We start from the raw sequence: 21,835 nt of genomic DNA, 5'->3' as shown, positions 1-21,835 counted from the left end.
GGGAAAATACAGTTTGCAACCAGGAGCGGTGCTAAGATGTGACCGCCCCCCTGCTGCAAACTACTGGTGAATGAATGAGATGATGCCAGCGCAGCTACAGAGACTAGCAGTGACATGACTGAGTCTGCCCTCCCTGCCGGCCTGAACTGCGATGAACTCTGCAGCGTGGGAAAATGAACTAGCATTCGTCTGTTTGCCTAAATTGATGCCAGTTGTGTTGCCCAGAACCCATTTGGACCAGGCTGGATGAACCTGGGTTTGATGCGGGGCATCACTATGAGTATGTGTGTATTCATAGTGTGACATCAGTGGCCCAAAGTCATTTAACCCCTTAAAAACATCAGTTACTTATTCAAATCTGTGAAAATTGGCTGTTTGCGCACCTTGATGTCAATTCTGATGCCCTGAACCCATTTGGGCCAGGCTGGAGGGACCTGGGTTTGATGCGGGGCATCACTATCTGTGTATTCTTACTGTGGCATTTGTGTCCCAAAGTCATTTAACCCTTTCATTAACACCCTTTGGTGCCCATTTTTGTGCCAGTTTTAGAATTGTTGTCGCTGATTTTAAGTGTATTCACATCAGGGCTCCTCGCTGCATTGTTTTTTATTATTGTGATGCTTATTTTTTGTTGTTAAACCTATAAAAAACATAAAAGAAAAAATATCCGAATAAGAAACTGCTGAATAAGAAACCAACTTCAGCCTCGTATATTTAGGGGGGTTTGTGTTGTCTCCTTATAAGAATCACAGTGGTTTTGATCTGTTTTTGCTGATAGTTTCTGTCTTTCACAGTTGGGTCATATGTATCTAAGAAAACATGTATTGCTCTCATAGTACGGTACCCCTTTATTAGCCCCCACACAGTACAATGTTCACTCAGTACAGACATCCTCAATATTATTTTTGTAATATTACCACACCGTTTTTTGGGTGTTTTTTCATGTACTATATGGAAGCCTACATGAAGACTTTGACATCAGATATCTCCTGTCTTGTTGTTCTTACAAACCATCTTCTATAAAAGCCTCAAACTTCTGTGTGTGAATCAGACCTGAGATCTAATGTGATAGAAGATTACAGTGCGGGGAAGACGGGAAACCTTCATATAGACGGCCGGTGGGGATGGAGTCAGTGACGGACTCTGGCCAAATATGTTTCTAGAGCCGTAGTAGAAGATGAAGATGTCGTCCTCTGTCATGATTTGCAGTCTTGCCCTGTCCTGTATTTTGTATAATATGTCATTTAACTTTCCTCTGGTTCATTTGCTGTAAATTAACCATGTCTCCTTCCCCCAATACTTTGCAATGTCTTGTGATGTACCTGGACCATAATCTAATTTAGGCTTGTGTCAACAGCTAGTGGAACTTTGGCTATTGTTTTCCTAAGCAGAAGATAACCTACAATACACATCCTGTAGACTAAGTGGAGCCCTTACATTTCTAGAATCTTCTGATGGACCAAACCATTGAATAGTAGGTGTGACCCCTACCCCCCTTCAGATGGACTGATCCCAGGAGCCCTGACAATACATTCTTGCTTTAAGATCAGATGTGAGTTGGATGCTAAAAGAGTAGGACGAGGCTGTCTGAGGAAGCTTCGGCCTCTGTGTGATCGTGGTGGATTTCTGGGACTCTTAAAGGACTATGGTTTTGTGATCTGGCACAAGGATTGTCGGGAGGTGCCCCCGAATCAGTTTCCTGTGGACTTATTTTGGGACTCTGCAAATTACCTTCGTGTTGTTCCTGTTTTTTGGTCAATAAATCTGTTGGATTATTCCCAGGCCTGTTGTCCCTCCTTGCTCTGGAGAATACTCCCGTCACAAACTGGTGGCAGCAGTGGGATCAGAGCAGAAGGAATGGAGGACAACGGCCCATCAACATCTGGAACCAGCACCGCAGAGTACAAGAACTGGACTGCGGTGAACCTACAAACAAAGGCCCGTGAACTGGGAGTCAGCTACAAGGGACTCTCCAAGGAGCAGCTGATTGAGGCTTTGGAAGCAGTTCACCTGCAAGATGATGCTGAGGAAGGATCCTCACAGCAAAGAGAGGAAAGGCGGCAGTCGGAGGTAAATACCCAAAAAAGTCAGTGGGTTGTGTGGTACGAGGAGGAGATGGCCTTGCTGGGAGAAGAGGCTACCATAGAAGATAAGAGGGAGGTCATGCGCACAGCCAAGGAGAGGGCAATGCTGGAGAGGGAGATCACTTTGGAGGCAGCGAGAAGCTCCAGACAGACTGTACCCACAGCATCCCCCATGAGGGAACTCCCCAGAGTGTCCCGCAAAGACTTCAAGCCGTTTAATGAGGCTTCCGGTGACATTGAGGGCTTCTTCCTGGACTTTGAGCATCAGTGTCGATTAATGGAAGTCCCGGAAAGGGAGCGCGTCCAACATCTTGTGGGGCTCTTAGAGGGTGGAGCTGCCGCAGCCTATAGAGCTATGGACCCTCGGTTGAACTGTGAGTATGCGGAGATTAAACAGACTATTCTAGAACATTATGCTGTAACCCCAGACACTTACAGGACTCAGTTCCGTACTTTAGCCTGTGATGAGGAAGTGTCCTTCAAGATGTATGCTCACAAACTCAAACATATATGTCATCGCTGGCTGGAGGCAGAGGAGGCAATAACCTGGGAAACGTTCCTGCAGGTCATCCTAAAAGAGCAGTTTTATTTTAAGTGCCCCGCTGAGATCCGGGAATGGGTGCGTGAAAGGAGACCAGCAACAGTGGAGGAAGCTGCAGCTCTAGCTGATGAGGCTCTCACCATCAAGCCTCAGTGGAAAAAATTACTACTCAGGGAGAAAAACACTACCAGCCCCCCAACGCTGGCGGCCCCTGGTCCTTCTGCCTCCAATATTCACCATCCCACTAGACCATCAACTCATGGTGACCTTCGTGTGACTGTGCCTCGCATTACTCCTGCTCCACCTTTGGGACTACGACGTGGAGGAAGAATCCCAGAGCGCAGATGCTATGGATGTGGGCAGCCCGGGCATATGCAATTCCAATGTCCAGGTGTACGGAGGCAGAACACCTACAGACCGCCTTTGCCTGTTCATTATCTACAGACCCCCTCACCTGGAGAAGAGATGGATTCAGTGCCTGATGACTTGCCAAGTGACTCTGATATCCTGGCTTCCCTACCAGGAGTCTATGGGGTGCGAGCCCCAGCCACCTGTTCCTCTGATCTTCAGCACAAACATCTACAGGAGGTCGTGCTGGATGGTCAAAAAGTTGTTGGCTTCCGTGACACTGGGGCTTTTCTCACCATAGCCGATCCCCGAGTAATTCAACCAGAAGCAATTCAAAAGGGACCAGGAATTGCCATTGAATTGGCTGGAGGTACCCAGAGATATATTCCAAGAGCGAGTGTGACCCTGGATTATGGCTTTGGGGCCAAACAATGCATGGTCGGTGTGATGAGCGGCCTCCCTGCAGACGTTCTTCTAGGAAATGATGTGGGGAATCTTCATTGCCACTTTGTCGGTGCGGTAACCCGAAGTCAAGCCAAGAGAGCAGCAAATGTGGACGTGTACAACCCATCCATGGAAATGAGGCCACCAGAACTGCCGTCACAGCCGGTGAGTGATTCTTCTTGTGGGGATAATATGAATGTTACCTGGGATAAAGTTCAGTTTAGACAAGAAGTGGAGACTGACCCCACCCTAGCTAGTTTTAGAGCTCGAGCTGAAATAGGGCAGCTAGGGGAGAATGGAGAAAGAATTATCAGAGAAAATGGACTTCTATATCGGGTTACCAATGCCGACTCCCTAGATAAGCCCTGGACTTATAGCAAACAGCTGATTGTTCCTCAGAAATACAGAATTCCCCTATTACACCTTGCTCATGATATTCCTACTGCTGGCCATCAAGGCAAAACCCGCACCGAGAGGCGATTGACTCAATCTTTCTATTGGCCTGGGATTTCCCAAGCAGTGGCGCATTTCTGCCGAACTTGCGACATATGTCAGCGTAGAGGGCGACCCGGAGATCACCCAAAGGCACCCCTGCAACCGCTCCCTATAATAGAAGAACCCTTTCAAAGAGTAGCTGTTGATATCATTGGACCTCTGGCTAAACCAAGTAAATCTGGAAAGCAGTACATTCTCACTGTTGTGGACTATGCCACCCGATATCCAGAAGCGGTGGCCTTGTCAAGTATTTCTGCAGCCAAGGTGGCCGAGGCCCTGGTTACCATTTTCACCAGAGTAGGATTTCCCAGTGAGATCTTGTCGGACCAAGGCTCCCAGTTCATGTCAGAGCTGGTCCAGTGTCTGTGGCGCACCTGTGGAGTACGAGCGATCCGCACGACCCCGTATCATCCCCAAACAAATGGACTTTGTGAACGATTTAATGGCACTCTGAAGAATATGCTGAGGGCCTTCACTGACAGAGATTCAAACTGGGAGAAGTACCTACCCCATCTCTTGTTTGCCTATCGGGAAGTTCCCCAGGAGTCCACTGGGTTCTCCCCCTTTGAACTACTCTTTGGAAGAAAGGTCCGAGGACCCTTAACCCTGCTCAAGGAATACTGGGAGGGGCAAGTTGAAGATACAGGGGCCCCTGTTGTCCCTTATGTCCTAAAGCTGCGAGAAACCCTGGCCCAACTTGCTAGTTTTGCCCAGAGTCATGTGCGGATGGCTCAAACCAGACAGAAGACATGGTATGACCGTAAAGCACGCTACCGGGAGTTTGTAGAAGGACAACAGGTCTTAATGATTGTTCCCCATCGGCAGAATAAACTGCAGACAACATGGGAGGGTCCCTTCCGGGTTCTCAGAAAACTGAATGACACCAATTACCTTCTTGCTTTAGATGATCAGGGGCTAAGACAAAAGACTGTCCATGTGAATATGATTAAGGAGTACCATGACCGGACCCTTCCAATGATAGCAAGCTGTCGGCTAGCTTCAGAGGACGGTCAAGAGGATGAGGACTCCCTACCTGATCTTGTGGAAGCAGCGAGAGCCCCATCCACTGTGGAACAGGTTCCTCTGGGAGATCACCTGGATTCCTTACAGAAAAACCAGATGCTGGGAGTGCTTCAACAGAGACGTGCTGCTTTCTCATCCCAACCAGGTCGAACCACCATCACCCAACATCATGTGGACACTCAGGGCATCCGTCCCATACAACAGGCTCCTTACCGGGTACCTGAATCAGTTCGAAACACCATGCAGCACGAACTGGAGGAGATGCTACAGCTTGGGGTAATCCAGGCCTCCCATAGCCCTTGGGCCTCTCCTGTGGTGTTAGTACCCAAGAAGGATGGGAGTACTCGATTTTGTGTGGACTATCGACGACTAAACGACCATACCATCAGTGATCCTTACCCAATGCCTCGTATTGACGAACTTCTAGACCGACTGGCTGGATCCCGATATGTCACTATCTTTGATCTCAGTAAGGGATACTGGCAAATCCCTCTGACGGAGGAGGGGAGAGAACGGTCCGCTTTTATAACCCCCTTTGGTCTGTATGAATTCCTAAATATGCCCTTTGGAATGAAGAATGCCCCGGCCACCTTCCAGAGAATGGTGGACCAGATCCTCCGGGGATGTGGTGACTTTGCTTGTGCCTACTTGGATGATATCGCTATCTTCAGCCAGACGTGGGAGGAACATCTGAACCAAGTAGCCGTTATTCTTGACCTGCTTCTTGCAGCAGGCCTAACCATTCGACCAGATAAATGCCAATTGGGGATGGGTGAAGTCCAGTACCTAGGGCATAGAGTAGGAGGAGGGAAGCTCCGTCCCGAACCTGCCAAAATCCAGGCTATTAGAGACTGGCCTGTACCCCAAACTAAGAAACAAGTTATGGCTTTTTTGGGCACTGCCAGTTATTACCGAAAATTTGTTTCTCATTTCAGCACTGTGGCCAAGCCTCTTACCGACCTGACCAAGAAAACGATGCCCCGGCTGGTGATCTGGACTCCAGCCTGTGATGAGGCTTTTAACCAGCTGAAGGACGCTCTGGTCTGTGACCCTGTTCTGGCTGCTCCAGACTACAAGAGGAGATTCATTGTGCAGACGGACGCCTCTGCTTATGGACTGGGAGCTGTCCTCAGCCAGGTGAATGCAGCTGGGGACGAGCACCCCATTGCCTACCTCAGCCGGAAACTGCTGGACCGAGAAGTGGCCTATGCAACTGTTGAAAAAGAATGTCTGGCTGTAGTGTGGGCCCTTAGGAAACTAAGGCCGTATCTGTATGGACGAGAATTCACTGTCATTACTGATCACAATCCCCTCACCTGGCTGAACAGAGTCTCTGGGGACAATGGACGCTTACTACGATGGAGCCTGGCACTGCAGCCCTATAACTTTACCATACAGTATAGAAGAGGCAGCCAACACCAAAATGCAGATGGACTGTCCAGGCAAGAGGAGCCCTGAGTCCTGTCAGCCATGCCTGTGTGTACTTAACCAGTGACCTGTAGAGGTCCCTAGTACGTACACAAATTGGGAGGGGAAGGGATTGTCATGATTTGCAGTCTTGCCCTGTCCTGTATTTTGTATAATATGTCATTTAACTTTCCTCTGGTTCATTTGCTGTAAATTAACCATGTCTCCTTCCCCCAATACTTTGCAATGTCTTGTGATGTACCTGGACCATAATCTAATTTAGGCTTGTGTCAACAGCTAGTGGAACTTTGGCTATTGTTTTCCTAAGCAGAAGATAACCTACAATACACATCCTGTAGACTAAGTGGAGCCCTTACATTTCTAGAATCTTCTGATGGACCAAACCATTGAATAGTAGGTGTGACCCCTACCCCCCTTCAGATGGACTGATCCCAGGAGCCCTGACAATACATTCTTGCTTTAAGATCAGATGTGAGTTGGATGCTAAAAGAGTAGGACGAGGCTGTCTGAGGAAGCTTCGGCCTCTGTGTGATCGTGGTGGATTTCTGGGACTCTTAAAGGACTATGGTTTTGTGATCTGGCACAAGGATTGTCGGGAGGTGCCCCCGAATCAGTTTCCTGTGGACTTATTTTGGGACTCTGCAAATTACCTTCGTGTTGTTCCTGTTTTTTGGTCAATAAATCTGTTGGATTATTCCCAGGCCTGTTGTCCCTCCTTGCTCTGGAGAATACTCCCGTCACATCCTCATCATGAAGTAGTTATTTCTCCTGTCACGTGTAATGAATATCTCCTGCAGTATTGCTAATGCGGATTCCAGTGTCGGTAAATGAGGCGTGAATTAGCGTTATGGAAGGTGAGTGTCACGGTCACGCGTGTGTCTGGACGCAGCGAGTACCGCAAGGCGAACTCGTGATGCACGTGACCCTGGATACAGCGCCTCCAGTGGGGCGAATTTAAATAATAAAACGTGCAGCTGGATACGCCACCTCCAACTGGCGAATTTTGGTATTACACGTTATATATACAGTAGTCTGGAAACCCCGCCTCCAGTAAGGCGAATTTAAATAATAAAGGGGGAACCTGGGTAACATTAACAATGGTGGGCCCTGCAATAGGGAATAGAGAAGTGGAGACCTCTTGAACTCCACTGAGCCAGTGTCCCTGCACTCCTAACATTCCCTATGCCGGTTCCACACAGGGCGACGCACAGGAACCTAAAAACCCTAGCTCGCCCTGACCCTAAACCCTCACTAGGGAATTGGTCGGTGCGGAAACTAATCACACCACTGCACTAAATACACAGAAGGGAAAATGACAATACAGGGGGAACACCACTTAGCTTTGTTCTGTTGCGTACGCTACCAGCAACAGAGCCCACCACCTGCGTGCATCTTCTCCACCTGGATCCTTCACCATAGTGCAGCCTTGGAGCAGGGTCCACCACCAATTGCAGAAATCCAGTAGCAGAGTCCCAAAGATGAGTTCAGCTCCTGCCCAAATAGTCAAACATGCTTGAGTCCAGCTCTCAGCAACCAAGTCCCGCATGCTGAGTGCAACTCTCTCCATAGTCGTCACTCCACCAAGCAATGCAAGCACTTCCTGCCGACACCATAAACTGTGACTCCACCACGCCATGCCAGCCCTTTTTGCAGACCACATAGCTGCCACTCGTCCCCTCTGGCTGGGCTGCACAGGACTCATGTTCAGTTCCTTCCTCACCCAGGCTTGCTTCCCAAATGACGAGCACAATATCACCAACAGTGATTGAACACACCTGGCTCTCTTTTATAGAGCCTCACACCTGATTTATAATTACGTGCACTAAACCAAAGAATCTAAAGTGCACTACCACTCACCACCACCGGGGCAACTTAGAATGAACGACACCACGTGTAATAATTCTAATGGCCACTGGGGGCAATCACATCACTTTGGCACCTAGCCAAAGGAAAAAAGTTCACTTGTCCATTTAATCTGTCAGATCCATGCTGGATCATGACAGTGAGTCTATGAGGAACGTGTTCAGCTGCCGACTCCGAGGGAGAAACTGCTTGTTGTCTGTGGCCTAAATATATGTTTTATTAGTAGATGTAAAGAAGAAAACTAAATACTGTAAAATAATAAAGCTTCTCATATGTTTCCCTTATTATCTCCAGTAATTGTATTATTACACAGGATTTTTATGATGTTACATCGGCTCATCTTCTTCTCATTCAGGTCTCTACAATATCGGATCCTCTCAGTGAAGATCTTCTATAGAAGAGAATTTTCCTGATTTACCCATCAAGGATGGATATGGACAGAGACAAGATGGTGGAGAGGATATTACACCTCACCCTAGAGATCCTCTTCCGGCTTACTGGAGAGGTGAGAGATTCTGATGACGTCACATTACATCATTCTTATCTATGGGAATAACAGATGGACAGAACTGGAGAGGTGAAGACTCTGCAAATGTCTGTAGTGAGATTTATTAATGTGTCTCTCAATAACCAGGATTACACAGTAGTGAAGAAGACCTCTAGTGAGCGCTGTCAGGACCCTGTGTCTGAGGGATGGGGAAGACCCCTGAGCCCAATCATGGTGCCTACACCTCACTCCCTGATACATGAGGACATCAATGACCAGAAGATCCTAGAACTCACCTACAAGATGATTGAGCTGCTGACTGGAGAGGTGACGCTGCTGGGATTGTTGGGACATTATACAGTAACGCTATGAAGGGATTGGGGGATGACGGTATCATTGTATGTGTCAGGTTACTATAAGGTGTCAGGATGTCGCTATCTATTTCTCCATGAAGGAGTGGGAGTATTTAGAAGGACACAAAGATCTATGCAAGGATGTCCTTATTGAGTTTTCCCAGCCCCTCACATCACCAGGTAATAGACAGGACTAAATACACACGGCCTATAATTATGTGTATGTAAAGAATGAATTCAGTCCCTGTATGTGTTTCCTGCAGATCTATCCAGTAAGAGGACAACACCAGAGAGATGTCCCCGTCCTCTTCTTCTACAGGACTGTAAACAAGAAGATGCCAGTGTTCCTCAGGATCATCAGGTAGATGGAGAGAAGGTGTCAGGAGATCTCCCCTATGATGTGTAGATGGCTGTGAAGGTCTTGTGCTCAGTCTTGTTTTATCCACCAGTATTATATGTTTTATACTTGTGTAATGAGAACGGTGGAGATGGCAGGATTAGAGCTGATCATAGATGTGACTTCTCCATCTGTCTGTGACTTTTACAATATTTGTTTCAGAATGAAGATCTGACCCATAATAATACTACAGAGACATATGTGAAGGGTGATGAGCGGTGTAAAGAGGAGATTCCTACAGATAACCTCCCAGGTGAGTAGTAACCACTAAATGCAGAGAAGTCACAGATTCTTCAGAGTCAGCGGCTGTGGCTGCTTTATCGGGGATGTAGTCCGGCCATATCACAATTGTGTGACCGCCATTTTGCCTTTAGACCACAATATTCTCCTCCATCTTAAAATGTTAAAATTACTTTGTGAAATTGTGAAAGTGGCTGATCGTTACCTTGACAAATCTGTAAACTACAAAGCCAAATGACAGCATACGTAGAATGTGCCGACAAGTTAGAAAATCACTTGAAAAAAATATGATGGGCCTGTAAGAAAATACAAAATCAGAAGATGCAAGAATGATCCATAAACGGGCAGGGGTCACAACAGGAAGCAAATACACAAACCTGAAGCTGAGCACAGAGGACTGAACCAGAGGAGAACATGGCTGTATGTGGCAGCTTCCAGCAATATGCTTCCAACTTCAGTAGTGTGGTGCTTTCCAATTGTCTGAAGCAGGGAGCACATTACTCCAGCTGGACAGCTCACTCATTCATTCTGCTAGACTAGATGGTATTACTGGTCCCAGGCACCCTAATTGTAGTGGCTGGACAGAGCCTGTGCCACCCAGAGCTTCTGGTTCCGACGTCTCTTCCATTACCAGCTACACCTGGAAAATGAATAAGGCTGCACCTGGTGACAGAAGCAGACGTCGCAGGAGCAGATCCCAGAGGAGATTGGACACACCATTTGCAGAAGCCCTAATATGACAAAAGGGCAGAAAATCAGACCAGTAGAAATATCCATAAAGTTGCAAAATTTGGGAAATTATAACCCTCAGCGAATTAATCTATAGATGTAGTGGCTATTTTGATTCCACAGGTACTTTCTGGAAATTAGCACACAGTGAATGTTGGAGTGTAAATTGCAAATATACCTTTTTTTATTACCCAGCACATAGCGCCCAGATTGTGCTCCAGGAGACACACACGCTGTAAATTAAGTGGCTTCCTCTCATTATAGTAATGCCAAATACATGAATGCTAAATGTGGTTTGGGCTCACTGCAAGGCTCAGAATCGGGGAGATTTGACATTGGGGTAGCATATATTGCTGGATTGGTTTATGGAAGCCTTGATGTTTTTTAGGAGCCTTTGAGCCACTAATGATGTGGAAACCTCTTTTTTCCACTGACGCATGATGGACCTGAGTAGAGACTTGTTTTTTGTGAGATGAGTAGAAGTTTTTATTGGTATTATTTTCACCTACATAACGTTGGTGCTTTTTTATTCCATATTTGGGACGCAGAATGAAAAAACAAATGAACACCATGCTCTACTGGTTCATCCTATGATGTTTTATATTAGACTATGAACTGTCATTGTCTCAGTGAATGATTCAATATTTTACATGCACAACCGTTCAAAAGTTTAGGGTCACTTAGACATCTCCTTATTTTTTAAAGAAAAGCATTTTTTTCCAATGAAGCTAACATTAAATGATTCAGAAATATACTCTCTACATTGTTAAGGTGGTTAATTACTATTCTAGCTGCAAACGTCTGGTTTGTAATGCAATATCTTCATAGGTGTATAGAGGCCCATTTCCAACAACCATCACTCCAGTGTTCTTATGGTACTTTGTGTTTGCTAAATGTGTAAGAAGGCTAATGAATGGTTAGAATACCCTTGAAAACCCTTATGCAAGAATGTTAGCACAGCTGAAGACAGTTTGGCTGATTAGAGCAGGTATGAACCTGTCCTTCCTTTGAGCTAGTTGAGAATATGGAGCATTGCATTTGTTGGTTCCAATAAACTCTCAAAATGGCCAGAAAAATATTCCATGCGAAAAATTGCCAAGAAACTGAAGATTTCCTACAACGGTGTGTACTACTCCCTTCAGAGGAGAGCACAAACAGGCTCTAACCAGAGTAGGAAGAGAAGTGGGAGGCCCCGCTTCACAACTAATCAACAAGACAAGTACATTACAGTCTGTAGTTTGAGAAATCGATGCCTCTCAGGTCCTCAACTGGCAGCTTCATTAAATAGTACACACAAAACGCCAGTGTCAATGTCTACAGTGAAGAGGTGACTCCGGAATGCTGGCGTAGAGGGCAGAGTGGCAAAGAAAAAGCTATATCTGAGACTGGCTAATAAAAGGAAAAGATTAATATGGGCAAAACAGACATTGGACAGAGGAAGATTGGGAAAAAGTGTTATGGACTGATGGATCCAAGTTTGAGGTGTTAGGATCACAAAGTTGAACATTTGTGAGATGCAGAACAACTGAAAAGATGCTGGAAGAGTGCCTGATGCCATCTGTCAAGCATGGTGGTGGCAACGTGATGGTCTGGGGTTGCTTTGGTGCTGGTAAAGTGGGAGATTTGTACAAGGTAAAAGGGATTTTGAATAAGGAAGGCTATCCATTTTGCAACGCCATGCCATACCCTGTGGACAGCGCTTGATTGGAGCCAATTTCATCCTACAACAGGACAATGACCCAAAGCACACCTCCAAATTATGCAAGAACTATTTAGGGAAGAAGCAGGCAGCTGGTATTCTATCTGTAATGGAGTGGCCAGCGCAGTCACCAGATCTCAAACCCATTGAGCTGTTGTGGGAGTAACTTGACCGTATGGTATGCAAAAAGTGCCCATCAACCAAACCAACTTGTGGGAGGGGCTTCTGGAAGCATGGGGTGAAATTTCTCCAGATTACGTCAGCAAAATAACTGCTAGAATGCCAAAGGTCTGCAATGCTGTAATTGCTGCAAAGGGAGCATTCTTTGATGAAAGCAAAGTTTGAAGGAGAAAATTATTTCAAATAAAAATCTTTTTTTAGAACCTTGTCAATGTCTGGACTAGATATTAAATTCATTTGGCAACTCATTTGATTAATAAAAGTATGGGTTTTAATGGAAAGCACTAAATTGTCTGGGTGACCCCAAACTTTTGAACGGTAGTGTAGCTTGCCATTTTTACTAAGAGTTTGAGTAGAAATATTAAAAATATGAAAAATTCAAGAATATTTTATCCAAAAAATAATAGGTTTTATTCTTAGCAGATGACAGTACCAGGAGATCAGAAGGACAGCTGACATCTTCAGTTTTTAAATCAGAAGATTTTGAGATCCCACAGGATGCAATTGAAGTGAATGCCATTACTTCTGATATATCATCCCTTCACAGCAAAGATCAATCATCTGATTTCTTCAAACAGGTCGTGTCTTCTGATTCATTACCAATTACTGAGGAAAATCAAAGTCGCAAAATAAACATTAAAAAACTTACTGGTCCTAAAGCAAAGAAGCCATTTTCACGTTCCGAATATGGAATCAGTTTTCCCCTCAAAAAGTCTTTTCTTAAGATTCACACAGCAGAGAATAGATTTTCCTGTTCAGAATGTGGGAAATGTTTTAACCATAAATCAGATTTGCTTAAGCACGAGAGAATTCACACAGGGGAAAAACCTTTTTCATGTTCAGAATGTGGAAAATGTTTTAACCAGAAATCATATTTGGTTATACACCAGAAAATTCACACAGGGGAGAAGCCTTTTTCATGTTCAGAATGTGGAAAATGTTTTATCCGGAAAACGCATCTTGCTAGTCACCAGAGAACTCACACCGGGGAGAAGCCTTTTTCATGTTCAGAATGTGGGAAATGTTTTAACCATAAATCAGATTTGCTTAAGCACGAGAGAATTCACACAGGGGAGAAGCCTTTTTCATGTTCAGAATGTGGAAAATGTTTTATCCGGAAAACGCATTTTGCTAGTCACCAGAGAACTCACACCGGGGAGAAGCCTTTTTCATGTTCAGAATGTGGGAAATGTTTTAACCAGAAAAGAAATTTGGTTATACATCAGAGAACTCACACCGGGGAGAAGCCTTTTTCATGTTCAGAATGTGGGAAATGTTTTAACCAGAAAAGAAATTTGGTTATACACCAGAGAACTCACACCGGGGAGAAGCCTTTTTCATGTTCAGAATGTGGGAAATGTTTTAAACAGAAATCAGATTTAGTTATACACCAGAGAATACACACAGAGGAGAAGCCTTTTTCATGTTCAGAATGTGGGAAATGTTTTTACAAGAAATGTAATTTGGTTATGCACCAGAGAACTCACACTGGGGAGAAGCCTTTTTCATGTTCAGAATGTGGGAAATGTTTTAAGTGGAAAGCACATCTTGCTGGACACCAGAGAACCCACACAGAGGAAAAGCCGTTTTCATGTTCAGAATGTGGGAAATGTTTTTCGTCAGAAGACAAATTTGCTTAAGCACCAGAGAACTCACACCAGGGAGAAGCCTTTTTCATGTTCAAAATGTGGGAAATGTTTTGTAACGAAATCATCTCTTCTTAGTCACATGAACAGTCACACAGGGTAGAAGCCTTTTTCGTGTTCAGAATGTAAATGTTTTAACTGAAAAATGTACCTTCTTAAAGGTTTTGTCAACTACTAGGTAACCTCTTGTCATTCCTCATGTTTGGCCTCATTAAAATCGGTCATACTCACCTTCCTTGCCAGCGCCATTTCCAGCGCTGTCGGAACTCGCATTCCCAGTGTTCATATGATGTTACATCACACAAGCCCTGCGGCCAATCAAGGCCAGCTTCACTGTCCCCACCTTTGGACGTGTTGAATATCAACTGGAAGCCAGGGATTTGGCTGCTGTTTGATTTGTTCAGGGCTCACATTGTGTAACAGCCTCACATGAGCCCCAGTTGCCGACACCTATGAACGTCATCTCTATGGGAGGTTTGTATAATTGTTTTTATTCTAACAGGATCAAACCAGAGGAATGAAAAGGGGTTATATATATATATATAGCTCTGGCATACATTAAGAGACTTCTTTCAAATTTTCAGTTTGACTGATTTTTCTCTTTATAGGTATATTTTTGAGTAAAATGTAAATTGTTCTTTTAATCTATAAACTTCTGACAACTTGTCTCCGAATATCCAAGCAATAAATTTTGTATTTTTTTCTGAGAAAAGTGGTAAAAAAAACTAGTGCTTTCAGACCTCAAACAATGCAAAGAAAACAAGTTCATAATCATTTAGAAACAACAATACTAATGGTTTAACTCAGGAAGAGTTCTGAAATCAATATTTAGTGGAATAACAATGAATTTAAATAACAGCTTTCATGCGTCTTGGCATGCTTACCACCAATCTTTCACTCTGCTTCTGGCGCAAAAATGTAAGCAGTTCTTTGTTTGATGGCTTGTGACTGTCCATCATCCTCCTGATTACATTTGAGGTTTATATATATAATTTGTGTAAATATATTTTGTTTGCAAATTGCAGAAAAACATGTAAAAGTTGTATGATTAAATGGAAATTACCTTAGAATGTACTGTTTTTTTGGTGTACAAGACACACTTTTAGCAAGAAAAAAATCTTCCAAATAAATAATTGCATCTTATAGACCATAGGCAGATTCCTGTGTCAGAACAATGAAAGTGTCCTTCCTGATCACTGAGAGAACTGCTCTCTCTTTTCCAGCCCCACGATTATCTAAATGATTGGTGCAGAGCTTGAGAGGTTCCACTTCCTGAGTGAGCAACTGAAGGACCTTACATCTCACAAGCTCAAGGACCTTTCACATCATGTAATCAATCACATGAACTGGAATGAAATACAAATAGGGTAATGTGCATATACAGTGTATGTGTGACGTCCGTCTGCGAGTCTGGGCTGCGGTAAGACAGCACCCCGAGCAACCCCGATACCCTTTACCCCTATACAGGGATCTGGATTTACAGCAGAGCCTAGGAGGTAGCTGTCTGAATAAGAGCAGCGGACCAGAGCAGGACGGTCACCAGAAAGGGGTTAAAAAACGGGACCAAAAGCATAGTCAAGAATCCAAGTCTAAACCAGGTGGGCAGCAGAGGTACCAAAACGGCAGACAGTAGCAGAGTCAAATCCAGGCCAAGGTCAGAGTCATAAACCGGGAGGGAGGCAGAGGTACAAAATCGTTAGGCAGTCGCAGCATCAAAAACCAGGCCAAGGTCAGAGTCGTAAACCAGGAGGGCGGCAGAGGTACAAAATCGTCAGGCAGGAGCAGAGTCAGAAATCCAGGCAAAGGTCAGAATCAAAGATAGCAAATAACAAACTAGCACACTGGGGAAACCAAGACTATATCTGGCGGCCTGCAAGACCAGCCCCAAGGTATTTGAGGGATCAGATCATCCCTCACAGGTTCATGGTCTGATGATGTCATTAGGACCGCCCCCAGGACCAGGCCCGATGGTGATGCACCAACCCCTTCATGACCGACAGAGGAGCACAGCCTGCGGCCACCAGATGAGGAGCCTCCTCCCTGTTAGCGGTACCCACGGGCGGACCACGGCACCTCCCAGTGGCCGAGGCAGGAACAGCCGTCCCCAAGTTTGACCGTGACATGACAGTCCAGCGCCTCCCAGAGGCCGAGACCGGAATAGCAGAGCTTCGGTCTGACGGCGACGTGCCAGTCTGGTGCCTCCTAGTGGCTGAAGCAGGAACAACAGTCCCTGTATCCGATGGCGATGTGACAGTATGCAAATGTTTATATACAGCAGAGTTGTGTTTGTATGTAACTATGCATATGCAGCATATGTAAATGTGTGTCTGTATCAGAGCTCTATGGGTATGTTAATGGACTTTTGTAGTGGATCTGTGTGCATATGTAAATGTGCTTTAGTAGCAGAGCTGTGTGTGTATGTAAATCATTGGATTGTCTTTCCAATGTATAACTTTGGGCAGAGCATTCTCCTATGTAAATAATTCCTTTTGTCCTTTATTGTGTCTCTGATATTGAATTTCCGATTGTCATAGAGATTCGTAATTTCTTTAAAATTGGGAAGATATTTGCAAAATTGGCCTGAATTGCAGTATTGCAGTGATAAGAGCCCATTTGTAATTTATTAGGCCAAGTAGTCTGTGCTTGTGGTGTCCTTATTATTGTAAAATGGCTGTGCACCAGTTGCTTGCGTAAATTGGGCCCTTTCCGATAGGACACTGATGGATATGAGCCAATTATATCTTTCAAGTCAGGATATGCCTGCAAGATGGTATATTTATAGCTTCTGAGGTTTGGTCATCATTGGTCTCTATGCATCTAATGATTAGAATTTTCCTTTTTTTGTTTCTTGGGTCCAGTAGAGTGTCTCTCTTTGTTGATTTTGCTTTATTAAATGCCTTATACAAAACTTTTTTTGGGTAACCTCTAGCCGTAAATTTTTTGGAAGAGATTGTCACTACCCAAACTTTCATTATCTGAACCTTTTTGGCGAGCCCTCAAATACTATCCCACCGGTATTCCTGCTCTTAGCGTTGGGGGTGACAGCTGTTCCAGTGGAGAAAACTTTGCAGCCATTGCTTTCCTGAGTATATCCGTGCAGATGTAGCCATCATCCTGAATACTGATCCTGAGTCCTGAAGAGTCTTGAGGAGAGAATTTGCATATTCCCAGTGCCTTCTGGGATGACTGAAGAGTCTCTGAGCTCAACGATTACTAGATTTTGGCAGTTGCAGCTGAAAAGAGGACATTGGTAAACCGTGTGCTGATTTTGGCTCATTTTTCATTGCTTTGAAATCTCTTTAACAATATGGAAGAGGCCAGGAGACATTAGGTGAGCTGCATTTCTTGCTACATGTTCACAGACTTACCAGTGGAAAAGCCAAACTTCACATGCCACAAATGCAAGCTTGTGTCCCTGTTGGAGGAAAAGTTGCAAAATCTCGAACAGAGGTTAGCTACATTGAAGATCATTAAGGAAGGTGAAGAGTTCTTAGAGCAGATTTATCGCTTCATGTTATAGAAAGAGAAGAAATTTGAAGTGCACCTGAAGAAATAGAGAAATGGAAATGTGACCCAGAGAAGCAGGAGGATCGGGAGGCAGTCAGCACCCATACTGCTCAGGAACCAGTACCAGGCTCTCACGTAGGAGAAAGATGAAGAAATACATCAGGGTAAGATTTTGCCCACAAACAGCAACCTTGTACGCCCTCATAGTCCACCTGGATGGAGAAAAAAAAATGTTGTGAAGAAGAAACGGAGAGTGGTGATCATGGGGGATTCCCTGTTGAGAGGAACAGAGGCCACTATCTGCAGACCGGATATAACCTCAAGAGAAATGTGCTGTCTTCCAGGTGCCAAAATTAAAGTTGTGTCTGAGAGGATATCAGGACTCTTCAGACCTACAAACGACCACCCAGTCCTGCTAATACATGTGGGGACAAATGACACAGCAAGAAATGACCTGGAAACCATCTGCAGTGACTTTGAAAACTTAGGTAAGAAAGTGAAAGAACTGGGAGCACAGGTGGTCTTCTCTTCCATCCTCCCAGTGGATGGCAATGGAACAAGGAGGTGGAATAAGATTCTGCAGGTGAACAACTGGCTACATCGATGGTGCCATCAGCCAGGTTATGGATTTCTGGATCACAGAGTGAATTACCTATATGATGAACTACTTGCTAGAGATGGGATGCACTTTACGAAGACTGGAAAACATGTATTTGGAAGTCGCCTTGCTACACTCATCAGGAGAGCTTTAAACTAGAACAATGTAGGAAGGGAAGCAAAAGGCCAGAAAAAGCGACACGCCTGACAAATGCTATTGAGAACTCTGCTATTAGAAATGGAAAGGAACAACAAAGACAAAAAATTCTAAATAATAAAAATATTGGAGAAAGAGCCACCAATCACAAACTAAAATGTTTCTATACAAATGCACAAAGCATGGGCATCAAACAAGCAGAACTGGAACAACTAACAAAGCAGAAGAAATATGATGTCATTTGAATCACTGAAACTTGGTGGGACAATACACATGATTGGAATACAAGGCTAGAAGGATACAAATTATTTGTAAGAAATAGACTTGATAAACGAGGAGGAGGTGTTGCATTGCATGTTAGAAACGCATATATCTGCACAGAGATCCAAGCTTCAGAGACTAGGAGTTCTGTGGAAACTGGGTAAGAATACAAGGGCAGAACAACGGAAAGGACACCATTGTAGGCATTTACTACAGGCCGCCCGTGCAAGCTGAAGATATGGATGAACTCTTTATGCATCAAATGGCCAAGTTCTCCAAAAAATATGGCATAGTTGTCATAGGAGATTTCAGCTATCCAGACATTTGTTGGGAATCTCTCTCAGGCAAAACTAACAGGTCAAGGAAATTCGTATCCTCTCTTGCTGACAACTTTATCTTCCAAAAGGTAGGGGAGAAAACAAGGGGAACTGCTACCTTGGATCTAATCCTTATAAACAGGGAGGAAATGGTTGAGGAGGTAAGAGTGGCTGGGACCCTAGGAGGTAGCGACCATGATATTTTAGAATTTTGGATAACTGGAGGAGGAAGACCCATGAAGACTCAGACATCAAGTTTAGATTTCAGAAAGGCAGATTTTAAGGGATTCAGAAAGAGAATTGGAGGGATCCAATGGCTGGATATCCTTAAGGACAAAAATGTCCAGGAAGGATGGGAAATCTTGAAAAATAAAATTCTCAAAGCACAATCGTTAACAATTCCGAAAAGAGGGAAGAATAGGAAGCATTTAAGGAAACCAGGATGGATGAACACAGAACTTAAGCACATGCTAAAAAGGAAGAAAGAAATGTTTTATAAAATGGAAAGAGTGAGGCATATCTAAAGAAGAATATACTGCTGTCTGCAGAACCTGCAGGGCACGAATCCTATCAGCTAAAGCTGACAATGAATTGAGGCTTGCAAGAGATGTCAAAAGCAATAAAAAAGGATTTTGGGGATATGTCAAAAGTAAAAGAAAAGTCAAAGATGCTATAGGATTTTTACAGGAAGAAAATGATGAAATGGTAAGACAGGCTGAACTTTTAAATTCCTATTTTGCATCTGTTTTCTCTCAGAAAGGAAATGTAACATCAACTGTTCTTCACTGTCCTATTAAGGGAATAGACGAATCCAGGATATCTATAAACAGACAGATAGTGAGGAAACACTTAGCTAACCTAAATGAATTCAAGTCTCCAGGCCCAGATGAATTACAGCCCAGAGTACTGAAGGAGATAGCAGAATACATTTTTGATCCACTCTCCATAATCTTTGCACATTCTTGGAGAACAGGAGAAGTCTCAGAAGTCTGAAGAAGAGCAAATGTTGTTCCTATCTTCAAAAAGGGGAAGAAGGTGGACTCCAGCAACTATAGGCCGGTGAGTCTGACTTCAATACCAGGAAAGATCTTTGATCAAATTATAAAACAACATGTGTGTAAGTACCTGGATAAGAATGAAGTGATTAAACAGTGACAGCATGGGTTTATCACTAATAAGTCATGTCAGACTAAATTAATTTCCTTCTATGACAGAATCACTGACTGGGTGGATCAGGGAAATGCTGTAGATAAGGTACATTGGGGAAAAAAAGTATTTAGTCAGTCAGCAATAGTGCAAGTTCCACCACTTAAAAAGATGAGAGGCGTCTGTAATTTACATCATAGGTAGACCTCAACTATGGGAGACAAACTGAGAAAAAAAAATCCAGAAAATCACATTGTCTGTTTTTTTTTTCATTTTATTTGCATATTATGGTGGAAAATAAGTATTTGGTCAGAAACAAAATTTCATCTCAATACTTTGTGATATATCCTTTGTTGGCAATGACAGAGGTTAAACGTTTTGTGTAAGTCTTCACAAGGTTGCCACACACTGTTGTTGGTATGTTGGCCCATTCCTCCATGCAGATCTCCTCTAGAGCAGTGATGTTTTTGGCTTTTCGCTTGGCAACACGGACTTTCAACTCCCTCCAAAGGTTTTCTATAGGGTTGACATCTGGAGACTGGCTAGGCCACTCCAGGACCTTGAAATGCTTCTTACGAAGCCACTCCTTCGTTGCCCTGGCGGTGTGCTTTGGATCATTGTCATGTTGAAAGACCCAGCCACGTTTCATCTTCAATGCCCTTGCTGATGGAAGGAGGTTTGCACTCAAAATCTCACGATACATGGCCCCATTCATTCTTTCATGTACCCGGATCAGTCGTCCTGGCCCCTTTGCAGAGAAACAGCCCCAAAGCATGATGTTTCCACCACCATGCTTTACAGTAGGTATGGTGTTTGATGGATGCAACTCAGTATTCTTTTTCCTCCAAACACGACAAGTTGTGTTTCTACCAAACAGTTCCAGTTTGGTTTCATCAGACCATAGGACATTCTCCCAAAACTCCTCTGGATCATCCAAATGCTCTCTAGCAAACTTCAGACGGGCCCGGACATGTACAGGCTTAAGCAGTGGGACACGTCTGGCACTGCAGGATCTGAGTCCATGGTGGCGTAGTGTGTTACTTATGGTAGGCCTTGTTACATTGGTCCCAGCTCTCTGCAGTTCATTCACTAGGTCCCCCCGCGTGGTTCTGGGATTTTTGCTCACCGTTCTTGTGATCATTCTGACCCCACGGGGTGGGATTTTGCGTGGAGCACCAGATCGAGGGAGATTATCAGTGGTCTTGTATGTCTTCCATTTTCTAATTATTGCTCCCACAGTTGATTTCTTCACTCCAAGCTGGTTGGCTATTGCAGATTCAGTCTTCCCAGCCTGGTGCAGGGCTACAATTTTGTTTCTGGTGTCCTTTGACAGCTCTTTGGTCTTCACCATAGTGGAGTTTGGAGTCAGACTGTTTGAGGGTGTGCACAGGTGTCTTTTTATACTGATAACAAGTTTAAACAGGTGCCATTACTACAGGTAATGAGTGGAGGAAAGAGGAGACTCTTAAAGAAGTTACAGGTCTGTGAGAGCCAGAAATCTTGATTGCTTGTTTCTGACCAAATACTTATTTTCCACCATAATATGCAAATAAAATGAAAAAAAAACAGACAATGTGATTTTCTGGATTTTTTTTTTCTCAGTTTGTCTCCCATAGTTGAGGTCTACCTATGATGTAAATTACAGACACCTCTCATCTTTTTTAGTGGTGGAACTTGCACTATTGCTGACTGACTAAATACTTTTTTTCCCCACTGTATATCTTGACTTCAGCAAATCATTTGACAAAGTATCTCACCCCATCCTTATTTAAAAAAAATGACTAAGTATGGAATGGACAAGGCAACTGTTGGGTGGATTCATAACTGGCTTAGTGAATGGACACAAAGAGTGGTCGTAAATGGCTGCACATCCAGTTGGAAGAATGTCTCAAG

General features: G+C 44.1%; 2 protein-coding genes across 2 annotated transcripts in view; both read left to right on the top strand.

Moving 5' to 3' along the window:
• The window catches only part of LOC141047268 (uncharacterized), a 112,510-nt gene that overhangs the window by 11,653 nt on the left and 79,022 nt on the right, over window positions 1–21,835 (top strand). The window contains exons 3-8 of the mRNA XM_073542275.1: window positions 8,540–8,731; window positions 8,861–9,040; window positions 9,123–9,246; window positions 9,330–9,427; window positions 9,626–9,716; window positions 12,732–13,896. Coding sequence (XP_073398376.1) covers window positions 8,654–8,731; window positions 8,861–9,040; window positions 9,123–9,246; window positions 9,330–9,427; window positions 9,626–9,716; window positions 12,732–13,896 — 1,736 coding nt within the window. The 5' untranslated portion in view covers window positions 8,540–8,653. The remainder of the gene's footprint in view (window positions 1–8,539; window positions 8,732–8,860; window positions 9,041–9,122; window positions 9,247–9,329; window positions 9,428–9,625; window positions 9,717–12,731; window positions 13,897–21,835) is intronic.
• Window positions 2,381–7,040, top strand: LOC141047262 (uncharacterized). Its single transcript, XM_073542267.1, has 2 exons — window positions 2,381–3,582; window positions 5,871–7,040. Exons 1-2 carry the CDS (start codon window positions 2,440–2,442, stop codon window positions 5,943–5,945), a joined length of 1,218 nt encoding a protein of 405 aa, XP_073398368.1. The 5' UTR covers window positions 2,381–2,439; the 3' UTR covers window positions 5,946–7,040.

The sequence above is a fragment of the Dendrobates tinctorius genome, unplaced genomic scaffold, assembly GCF_039654945.1.
Source record: "Dendrobates tinctorius isolate UK_male_01 unplaced genomic scaffold, ASM3965494v1 ptg000126l, whole genome shotgun sequence".
NCBI lineage: Eukaryota > Metazoa > Chordata > Amphibia > Anura > Dendrobatidae > Dendrobates > Dendrobates tinctorius.
The sequence above is the reverse complement of the archived record's forward strand: the minus strand, read 5'-3'. Positions and strand labels throughout refer to the sequence as shown.